Source organism: Cervus canadensis, chromosome 6, assembly GCF_019320065.1.
Source record: "Cervus canadensis isolate Bull #8, Minnesota chromosome 6, ASM1932006v1, whole genome shotgun sequence".
Taxonomy (NCBI): domain Eukaryota; kingdom Metazoa; phylum Chordata; class Mammalia; order Artiodactyla; family Cervidae; genus Cervus; species Cervus canadensis.
In genome coordinates, this window is record NC_057391.1 from 56,109,092 (window position 1) to 56,121,238 (window position 12,147).

General features: G+C 38.6%; 1 protein-coding gene across 5 annotated transcripts in view; it reads left to right on the plus strand.

The window, feature by feature from the left end:
• Window positions 1-12,147, plus strand: part of ATP8B4 (ATPase phospholipid transporting 8B4 (putative)) — a 264,538-nt gene that overhangs the window by 113,110 nt on the left and 139,281 nt on the right. For all 5 annotated transcript variants that reach the window (XM_043472025.1, XM_043472023.1, XM_043472022.1 and 2 more), the window contains exon 7: window positions 7,639-7,711. In XM_043472025.1, the coding sequence (XP_043327960.1) occupies window positions 7,639-7,711 (73 nt within the window). The remainder of the gene's footprint in view (window positions 1-7,638; window positions 7,712-12,147) is intronic.

The following is a 12,147-nucleotide window of genomic DNA, read 5'->3' on the forward strand; positions in this document are numbered from 1 at the left end:
GGATTGTTTGGTTAATTAGGTGAAGTCAATTACACTGGCCTTCTTTATTATCTTCTCTATGTAGTACCACAGCAAAACTTTTGAGGAAATCTTTTCAGGATAATCTGTGTTGCTCATGGCAGTCAGGAGCATTAGATTCTGGAAAGGATGACAGGAGCCTTGAAGAGACCGATGAAGATCTCCTCTTTCTGTCCCTTAAGCTTCAGTAATGGACTTGGGATCTTGCTCAAGGTAAACAGATGATTTCTAGCCTCTAGTGTCAATAGTTCAGTGACATGGAGAATGGTAGGTGCTGTCTCACTCTGATTTCTTTAGGCAGTTTCTCAGCAAATCGTAACAACTCTTAGTATGCCATGCCTCATCAGAAAAAAGCAGATTCAGGGACTTCCTGGTGGTAAAGTGGCTAAGACTCTGCTGCCAATGCAGGAGGCCCAGGTTCTGTTCCTGGTCAGGGAACTAGATCCCACATGACACAACAAAGAGTTTGCATGATGCAACTAAAGATCCCACATGCCAGATCAAAGACCCTGCATGCTGTGACTAAGACCTGGAACAGCCAAATAAACATTTTTTTAAAAAGGAAGAATTAGGTTCAGACCAATTTATCAATAATTTTTAGATACTGTGGTTATCTCTCATCACCTTTTCTCAGAACTCAGATTCTCTGATGTTCTGAGAGTAGATATATAGCTAGTGGGTGTATTTTTAAAACTTCTTTCCTCAAAATAATTCTAGTCACTATTCTGTGACAGGTTAATGCCATATCTTCTATGGCATCTTTGGAATTTAAATTTTATGAGTTCTTATCTTGAAGTTTGGCTTATTATGTGGTGATTGGCTTTGTGCTTATAAGGTAAAGCCTAATGTATTACCGTAACTGTTTTTGAATTATGTCAGTTTCAAAATCTGAAGCAATTCTGTGATCCTGAAAACTGAAGCATATTTCAAAATCTTGAAATTTCTTGATTCAGTACAATGAATTAACTTGCTTTCCGAGTATTTGTATACTGCAAATCCTCTCTTAAAATGGGAGGGTTTTTCTTGACAAATGTAAAAGCAAAGTTTAAAAATACTGAGTCTGTGGAGCCAAGTGTCATTGTCATGGTGCAGAACATCCTGTTTTCCCTTCACGGAGCTATGAGGGACACTTGCTTCAAACATGGCCCTTCAGAGCAGTTGCACCACACATGGAGAGTCAGGGAGTGTCCGTTTTGTTGTGTCAGGACGATGACAAAATGAAATGACCACACCAACCAAAATCTTAGAAAAAGTCTATAAGTATTTTGAAGATGAGCTTTAATGGAAATTTTCCTGTCTGTCCCTCCAGCCCTTGATATGTCTTTGATGTTGTGTGGTCAGTGGTGGTGGTAGTGGGTAGGAAAAGAAACTATGGTGGGATTTAAAATCTATTTAATTTAAATTCCTTTGCAGATCTTTATCTGTTTATATTTGTTAGTAAGTTTGGTACTTCTATAGTTACGATCCTTAGTGCTCATTGCAGTGTACTCTGAGGTCCTAGTTAAGTGCAGTTATAATTACCTGGTAAGAAGGAATAGGAAATAACATTAACAAACTCCTCCAATTGTATTATACATATTGATTGTTCTGTAGATATATATTCAAATGAGAGGCTTAACCAAGAACATATGGTTTACCAGTGTCTCCAGGCCCTTTTTTTTTCATGACCCTAATTATATCTGTAGAACATTACTTTGTCCTCTGCAAAATAATGTTCTGTACTTCTTCCTCCTCTTCTTGGTTCAGTTTCTGGTAGCCTTTTCAAGTCATAACTTTTTTTTTTAAGGGATTTGTTTGATGTGGAACATTTTTAACTCTTTATTGCATTTGTTACAATATTCTGTTTTGTGTTTTGTTTTTTTCTTTTTTTTGACCCTGAGGCATGTGGGATCTTACCTTCCTGACCAGGGATCAAACCTGTGCCCCCTGCATTGGAAGATGAAGTCTTAACCTCTGGATCGCCAAGGAAGTCCCAAGTCATAGCTTTCTATCATAATCATCTTTGTAAGGGTTATGCTGTCTACTTGGTAGGAGGCCATCTGAAAATCTGGCAAATGTGTTGTTGTGTCAGTTATTGATGAAGTAGCTGGATAGTGCTAGGGTCAGGGTCAACATTCAAAGAATACCACTAGCTGTTTTTTTGTATATTGGTAATTAGTTTTGATAATAATTGTTTCGAGGAAATATCTCCCATGATTGTGTACCTTCAAAACAATATTTTACTTCAAGTTCAGAAAAATTTTGTGTCAGCATTGTTGCCTTGTGTTCTCTTTGGCTCATTGGTCACAGAGGTGATATTATGTCCTGTGAAATGTGTGCATGCATATCCCAGAAGGTTTTTAAGATTCAGATGCTGTTAGTCATAGACTTCGGAAGCCAAGTGTTTGGAGTGCTGCTTCTTAGGGAAGGACTTTACATTGGGATAGGTGGAGATGGATAGGTGACCAAGGACAAGAGTAGGTGTTCAGAGGTATCTGGAGTTACAAAGGGGCCTTTTGGGAAGAAGCGCTCCAAGGTACATGTTCTGGGAAGAGGGCAGACAGGTGGCAAGAGAAAAGAAGGAGTAGAGTGAGATAAACTAAGGGAGACTGGGTTCATATAGGTATTATTAATCTTTTCTGCCTTTTTGGCCTGTTGGATGATGTTAGCAGACTAATGGTCAGATCTTGATAGAGAATGGTCAGATGATTGATTCTAAGTGTTTTACTATTTTTAGAAATATTTAATAAGTTAGAGAGTAGAGGGTAAAATACAAATAGGGGTGTGTGACTCAATATGCCAGCAAATTTGGAAAACTAAGCAATGGTCACAGGACTGGAAAAGGTCAGTTTTCATTCCAATCCCAAAGAAAGGCAGTGCCAAAGAATGCTCAAACTACTGCACAATTGCATTCATCTCACATGCTAGTAAAGTCATGCTTAAAATTCTCCAAGCCAGGCTTCAGCAATACGTGAATCGTGAACTTCCAGATGTTCAAGTTGGTTTTAGAAAAGGCAGAGGAACCAGAGATCAAATTGCCAACATCTGCTGGATCATTGAAAACGCAAGAGAGTTCCAGAAAACCATCTATTTCTGCTTTATTGACTATGCCAAAGCCTTTGACTTTGTGGATCACAATAAACTGTGGAAAATTCTGAAAGAGTTAGGAATACCAGACCACCTGACCTGCCTCCTGAGAAATCTGTATGCAGGTCAGGAAGCAACAGTTAGAACTGGACATGGGACAACACACTGGTTCCAAATAGGAAAAGGAGTACGTCAAGGCTGTTTATTGTCACCCTACTTATTTAACTTATATGCAGAGTACATCATGAGAAACGCTGGGCTTGATGAAGCACAAACTGGGAATCACGATTGCCGGGAGAAATATCAATAATCTCAGATATGCAGATGATACCACCCTTATGGCAGAAAGTGAAGAACTAAAGAGCCTCTTGATGAAAGTGAAAGAGGAGAGTGAAAAAGTTGGCTTAAAGCTCAACATTCAGAAAACTAAGATCATGGCATCCAGTCCCATCACTTCATGGCAAATAGATGGGGAAACAGTGGAAACAGTGGCTGACTTCATTTTTCTGGGCTCCAAAATCAGTGCAGATGGTGATTGCAGCCATGAAATTAGAATACGCTTACTCCTTGGAAGGAAAGTTGTGACCAACCTAGACAGCATATTAAAAAGCAGAGGCATTACTTTGTCAACAAAGGTCCGTCTAGTCAAAGCTATGTTTTTCCAGTGTCATGTATGGATGTGAGGAGTTGGACTATAAAGAAAGCCTTGAGCACACACTGAGGAAACCAGATCTGAAAGTAGACACGTGCACCCCAATGTTTCATCGAGCACTGTTATAAAAAGCCAGACATGGAAGAACCTTAGATGCCCATCAGACAGAGATGGTTTAAGGAAGCTGTGGTACATATTCACCATGGAATATTACTCAGCTGTTAAAAAGAATTCATTTGAATCAGTTCTAATGAGATGGATGAAACTGGAGCCCATTATACAGAGTGAAGTAAGCCAGAAGATAAAGAACATTACAGCATACTAACACATATATATGGAATTTAGAAAGATGGTAACGATAACCCTATATGCCAAACAGAAAAAGAGACACAGAAATACAGAACAGACTTTTGAACTCTGTGGGAGAATGTGAGGGTGGGATATTTCAAAAGAACAGCATGTATAGTATCTATGGTTTGAACACAGATCACCAGCCAGGTGGGATGCATGAGACAAGTGCCCGGCCTGTGCACTGGGACAGACCCAGAGGAATCGGTGAGAGGAGTGGGAGGGGGATCGGTGATGAATACGTTGTAGTATCTATGGCTGATTATATCAATGTATGACAAAACCCACTGAAATGTTGTGAAGTAATTAGCCTCCAACCTAATTAAAAAAATTAAAAAAAAAAAAGAAAGCTGAGCACAAAAGAATTGATGCTTTTGAACTGTGGTGTTGGAGAAGACTCTTTTTTTTTTTTTTCCATTTATTTGTATTAGTTGGAGGCTAATTACTTTACAGTATTGTAGTGGTTTTTGCCATACATTGACATGAATCAGCCATGGATTTACATGTGTTCCCCATCCTGAAACCCCTCCCATCACCCTCCGCATCCCATCCCTCTGGGTCATCCCAGTGCCCCAGCCCTGAGCACTTGTCTCGTGTATCCAACCTGGACTGGCGATCTGTTTCACACTTGATAGTATACATGTTTCAATGCTGTTCTCTCAGATCATCCCACCCTCGCCTTCTCCCATAGAGTCCAAAAGTCTGTTCTATACATCTGTGTCTCTTTTTCTGTCTTTCATATAGGGTTATCGTTACCATCTTTCTAAATTCCATATATATGCGTTAGTATACTGTATTGGTGTTTATCTTTCTGGCTTACTTCACTCTGTATAATGGGCTCCAGTTTTATCCATCTCATTAGAATTGATTCAAATGTATTCTTTTTAATGTCTGAGTTAATATTCCATTATGTACAGTACCACAGCTTCTTATCCATTCGTCTGCTTGATGACATCTAGGTTGCATTTCCATGTCCTGCTTTTATTAAACGTGCTGCGATGACATTGGGTGCATGCGCTCTTTCGATCTGGTTTCCTCCGGTATGTATGCCCAGGATTGGATTGCTGGGTCATATGCAGTCTATTCCAGATTTTTTAAGAATCTCCCACACTGTTTGGAGAAGATTCTTGAGCAGTCCCTTGGACTGCAAGAGGAACCAACCAGTCCATCCTAAAGGAGATTAGTCCTGGGTGTTCATTGGAGGGACTGATGTTGAAGTTGAAACTCCAATACTTTGGCCACCTGATGCAGAGAGCTGACTCATTTGAAAAGACCCTGATGCTGGGAAAGATTGAGGGCAGGAGGAGAAGGGGACAACAGAGGATGAGATGGTTGGATGGCATCACTGACTCGATGGACATGGGTTTAGGAGGACTCCGGGAATTGGTGATGGACAGGGAGGCCTGGCGTGCTGCAGTTCATGGGGTCACAAAGAGTCGGACATGACTGACTGAACTGAACTGAACTGAACTTAGGGTCAGAGAAGAATGAGCACAAGGATCTAGCATGAGGAAAGCGATTTTCTCTGCTTTGTCACTCTGATTTATTTTCCCAGTAGGAATCCATATTGGCCATATCAGATTCCTCCTTTTCAGGAATTCTTTCCATGACTTGGGATTTTGCAGATTGTTTTCTTAAGGGGATTTTATTCCACTATTGTTACAAGTGTAGCAGTTAATTCAAGTAATTCCCAAGGATAACACCAGACTTTTAAAAGCATCTTTTCCAATTGCTTCGGTTTTATGGGGGGAAATATTACAACACTAGAGAAAAACAAGTTAGAGTTAAGTAAGAAAACTCAGGTTTTGATTTATTCCCCCCAAATAGTGGCTGTTGTTACTTATCTGTGTTGTTACTTAATTCTCAAATGTACATTTTGAAATGTATAAGAGATCCTATAGAGTTTCCTTTTAACTTGGGTTGACTTTTCCATTTGGGTGGAAGAGGTAGGATGTGGTCCTTCCTAGAGCTTAGAGTATACAGGTAGTAGGAATAAGAGTTTGCAAATGAGAGTTAGTGCCTTCTCAGCATCTTCTTGATGCAGAGGTACTTTTAGTAGAGACTTCAGGGAAATTCAGTAGTAGTGCAGTTTCCATAAATAAAGACATGGTCTCTGTCTTGGTCTCATTTTATTTGAGATACTGTTCCCTGAGAAATGTCACTAATGCCTCAAAGTAGATACCCCAGGAAAAACAGACCAACACATAATCTATTCATACCTGTAAAAAGAAATAAAATGAGATTTAAAGGCTTCCTAGGTTCTCTCATTGTCATCAAACTAGATAAAGTGCAGAGAAGTATGGCACTGGAAAAATGAATGAATTCTGGCTAGAGATGAAAATGCTTCAATTGAAAACTTTCCAGAACAACATGTACTTGGATCTGTATTAAAGAGAAATTCTTTGAGTGTTTAAGCCAAATGACCCAGCAGGGTTGATAGTGTGAGGCATATTTCACAGTTGTATAAATATTTAAAACTGTTTTCCAGCCTATAAAACAAGTAAATTAGGTTGTTTTTCAAAAACTTCACAATGAAATTAACCTGCCCACCTTAACTTGTTGGGAAACCTGCCCTTCTTGTCGCAGCCTTCTCTTCTAGAAGGAATTGCCAGGAAAGAGGTGTGATGAAGCTTTGCAACTCAGAAAACAAAGCTGGTTTACATTTCAGAGAACTTCAGAAAGAGCATCATTGATACTCACAGGTGGTGTGGTTCCAGATGGGCTGTCATCCTAACTTGTTGAGAGGGGCCTGACCAACGAGACACAACAGCTTTTTGTCATAAACCACTTTGAACTTGGTGAAGGTAGACTTGGGACTCCATTATATACTTGAGCCTCGAAGAAAACAGTGTAACATCTTGACCATGTTCTCAATTCTGAGCTGTTCACCCTAGCTGTTAGAATGCCACCAAGCCTGTCCTTTGGCCAGGGTCCTGTGATGATTTGCAGGTGGTCTTTCTTGTTCAGTCTTCCAAGGCTTCTTTTGTCATTGATTGCTGCTCTTGTCCTTTCCAGAATTTTTATTCTTTTCCTCTTGCATTCTAGCTGTTGCCCTGGACTACTGTCCCTTGCCTCTGTCTCCTTCATATATTGCCTCCAGTTAAACAGACTTCTGAGACAACAGCCGTGATGTTTTTATATTTATTAACATAGAATTTGAAAAGAGTATTAATGACTAAATTTATTCCCTTCCTTTCCCCTGAGCTTTTTTTTTTTTTTTTTAATTTTCAGCAAGTAAGAGTTAATAGCTGCTATACAAAGCTGGCACCATGGAGTGGTGGGAAGAGTACACGCCAAGAGTTAGGCATTTTGAGTCTAGCTCTAGAGATAACTAACTCACTGGGTCTTTGGGCAAATCACTTCACCTCTCTTGACCTCTCTCTAGTTCCCACATCACTCAGGTAAACGACTTTGTTATGCAAGGCTCTTTGAATTGAGCATTCTAGGAAAAAAGTTTTACTTGCTTCTTCTGTTATATGATGCTGTATTGTGAATACATTCTCTTGATTCTTCTCTATTCCTGAAAAAAAAATTAATTTTGTTTTTGTTCTTAGATTGCAGAATGAAAAATGGATGAACGTCAAAGTGGGAGACATCATTAAATTAGAAAATAACCAATTTGTTGCTGTGAGTATTTCCTATTGTTTAAAGAAGTTGTCTCAGGTTAAAATAGCATATGTACTAAACTATTTACACTTGCAAATTCAGCAAATCTGTACTAATTTAGCATAACTAAGGAGGGAATACTAAGAAGCATTATTAAAATGTCTCAATTATAAGATACTTTTAAGGACATATTGATTAATTACTTTCAATAACATGATAACTCAGACAAGGCTGAGTGATTGTCACCTTGTTATTTTCTTTGGGGTCTTTTAAACTAATAGATAAAAAGATTTAAAATCGTTTGATGTAAATAACAGCTTTTAAAATGCTCCAGAATACTTTAAAAATAGTTCGTTCCCACGTAGTTGGAATACTGTCCCCTAATAATGGAATTAATACTGTTAATTTGCAGAATTTTAGGAGAAAAGACTAGATAGAGAAAGAGGAAAATGAATGCTCTTTCCTGAATAATCACAATCAGAAAATATTGATTGAATGTTCTCACTAAATGCTATTTTTGAGGTTTTACTTTGTCTTGCAAATGCACTATAATTTATGTTTTCAAGATGCCTGTGTTACAGTTCCATTAATAAAATTCAAGGGATCAATTTAGACTAAAATATGTGACTAACTATAGATCATATTAAATGCAATGCTATATATAAAAGCTATTCAGAACAGGATTAAAAATTCTATATAGTCTTTATGTCAAACATATTAAATTAGTCAGGAAAATTTTTGTGTTAATACCATTTTATTTATCAAGTTGTGTTCGTCATTAAATCTGAGACATTTTCCCACAGGATAACATAAATGGCCCCAAGATCTAATTATAAGAACAACTCAGTTGAGACTCTTAAATATTCACTTTCAGAAGCAGTTTTCTTTCATTAAGTCATTTTCTGTGTATAGTGATTCTCGAGAGCAACCCATGCTAAGGCAATTAGTCTGTGAACAGGACATTCAATAAAAGTTCACGAGAATTTGTTGTATGGCTCAAGAATGTCAAACAGAGGCTCTGGAACAACCTAGAGGGGTGGGATGAGGAGGGAGGTGTGGGAGGGAGATCCAAGAGGGAGGGGACACATGTATACCTATGACTGATTCATGTTTGGCAAAAACCAGCACAATACTGTAAAGCAATGATCCTTCAATTAAAAATAAATAAAGTAAAAATAGTAGGATTAGCACACTTATAGAGGAGACAACAGAAAATTCCCTCACCCTTTCTGCTACATGGGGACACAGAAAGAAGATGGCTGTCACTGAATGAGGACATCCTGCAGTGAGTGTCTTGATCTTGGAATTCCCAGCCTCTGGAACTATCAGAGATAAAATTTCTGTTGTTTAAAAGTCAAAAAAAGAAAAAAAAAAAGTTCACACTTTAAGTAGAGAAGTGCTTATTTCTCTGACCCCATAGTATATCTGTGTTCCAACTTGCCTTCTGAAGCCTTAATATTCTAACTTGCACTTTCCTTGGTCTTTGTTTTTAATTTAGTTGTATTTTCTGTGTTATAGTATACACACTGCTGCTTATTGCAAACCTTTCTGTGGAATGAAACATGGAGTCAAGTACAAGTGCAGGCATCACATGGCAGGAAACCAGTTCCACAAACACATCGTTAGCATTGGTTTAAAATGAATCCACATTTAGATGAGTTCCCGTGAAGTCAGTGACCCATGTGTCCCAGCACTGTCCAGTAGAACTTTCTGCAGTGAAGAAGATGTTCTATGTTTGTGCTGTCCAAATATAGAACAGTCAGAAGCACCTTGTGGATATGGAATCCTGGTAATGTGGTTATGCAACTGAGGAACTGAAAATTAAGTTCTATTTAATTTTAATTAATTTAGATTTAAACAGCCACGTGTGACTTGTGGCTTCCTTATTGGGCAGTGCAGATGTAGCCTTTTCATTGTGGTCATGCGATGGGGCAGAAATGCTTATTTATTCCCAACCGTTCCCTAGGTCCTGTTGTTCTTACTTTCACTTGGAGGGACAGCAACAAAATAACACTGCATCTTGCACCCCCTTGCTTGCTCCCCTCTCTTTCCCAGGAGTGACTTCTCTGATTGTCAAGTGTGGGGCAGTAACAGGTGTGCATGACCTGGCACTTCCTTCCTTCCCTTTCTCTTCAGGCTCTGTCTGTGTACAGAGAGAACATTCTGACCTGCTTGGTCACAGCATTCATTTTATAGGAGTAAATCCCCATGGTGGGGGTGATGGGAGGGTCTGGGTAGTTTCGATCCTCCAGAGAGCTTCATCTATGGCTGGATAATCTGTCTATCCAGAGAGAAGTATTAGCAAGCCCACTAAGCCCACAGACCTAAAGCCTGGTCTCCATCTGCTTGGTCAGTAGCAGATGATATTTTTCTAATTTCCAGTCATGTCTGTCTGACTCCTACAATTATAGCTCTGTTGGTTTAGTCTTTGGATAAGTGAGGGGGTCCTCCCAATGCCAGAACACTTCAGTGCCTCTTGATTAGGTCACTTTGTTCAAAAGTTTTCCATGTGCAGCTACTCAGCACCTATGAAGCTGTTTTCAAGGACAAATAAATGTTTCTATGGGTGAACTGCTGTAATCACTTAGAAGTGCTAATATAACTTCCTACTCCCTGGCATCAGCTGTTAGAGGCTATCAGAGAGCTTACATGTGGCGAGCAACAATCACAGGTCTCTGAAAGAGACTCACTTCTGAGTTACTGCACTGAGGTAGAGCCTGGGAAACCAGATCATGAAGATCATGAAAAATCATAGCTAGCCTTTATTGACTACATGCCACATATCAGATAATATTATAAGCTTTATACAGCTTAACTTATTTAATCCTCACATTAGTCTAATGACAGCAGGTTATGTACTATTATTGTTCCCATTTTACAGATAAGAAAATAGAGGTACAGTGCCATCAGATAGCTTGTCAATAGGAGGGTTAGGAGTTAAACTCCATCTGGGTTTTAACCCCACTCTTTACCACTACCATATGCAGCTCCTGCCTCCATTAAAAGACCTGTCCTAATTACCTTGATTCTGGGCTTCCAGTGTCAGAGCCTCTAGGCTTGGACGCTAGAAGTGCTGCTCCCAATTCTAATACATAGCCTCTAACTGTCAAACTTAGAATTTCTAACTTGACTTAAGCCACCTATCAGTACACATTAAGCAAGGAAAGGAGCTTGTCTGACTTAACCAGTTAGCTGGCCTGTTAAGAGTTACCTCTGTTTTCCAGATAAGGAATCCTTACTGCCCTTTACCTTAAAAAAAAAAAAAAAAAATCTAAAACACTTCTGGACTGAATTTCCAGAGCTCCTATTTTTATTTTAGGACCAAGAAAAAATGGAGAGCATAATTCAGTTATCATGATGAGACTGACTTGCATTAGATGAATCCAGTAAATGGTGTGAGAAAACCACACTGCAGAGTTCCCGATACTGGTAGACCCTTGTCCCTGGGAACTCTGCCTACCTTCCTCCTTTAATTGACTGAAGTGCTATTTTCCTGTTTTGCTTTTCTTATCTGGTGGTAGAAATAAACCTTTTCCTGGACAGGAGCATATTTGAATTTCACATGAATTTAGTTGTTTAGCTTATTTGGAAAAAGCTCTCCCTCCATCCCCTCCACAAAATGGCCTTTGTGTTTTAGATGTCTACAACAGTAAATTTTTGCTTTAGAACAAAGGCATTCTTCTGCTACAGAAACTGAAAATTTCACCTTAAGAAATGAAAGGACTAGTTTGACCTAAACTCCAGTCCTGACCGCTGACAGGCTTTGTCTCCCTCTGGACCCATCATCAGGGCATCTCATCCAGTGTTTTTTCAGCATCTTTTAAAGGATATCCTTTTAGGGAGGCCATTTTGTGGCTGAATTGCCTTTTCAGTTATTTTAACTTTTATAACTTCAGAGTTATTTGTTTTACTCTAATTGCTGAAATAAATCTTCCTCTTTTTTTTTTTTTTAAAAAATGTGAAATGTTCAACATGCATTTTTGGATTTGAAATTTTAAAGAAAAATATTAACTATAATCTTACACATTTTCATTTTTATGACTTCATTCTGATTTTTGTCCATATCAACATATTTTTCCATAAGTCATTCATGCCGCATGAGCCATTTTGGATTTTTATTTTTGGATTGTAAAAGAATAAAAGAAGAGATAATTTTGTAGATGATAAAGAAGAATTCCATGGTTGAGAATGGCTTAAAAAATGAAGAGAGATCCAAATATGATGTTTCAATTAATTCTACAAATTTATCTTTCCATTTGGTTATGAATCAAATCCCAATGTTCTTTCACCCTCGTAGTTTTGATTTTTGAACACTAGCAAAGCAAAATGCTGTTTATTATTTATAGTTGTATTCCGGTCATTCTGTAGCCAACCAGAAGAAAAAGTATGCATTTTGGGACCAGAGGGCTGAGTTCTAGTTCTAGCTTTGTGCGTTAAGCTCCATATGGTCATGAGTA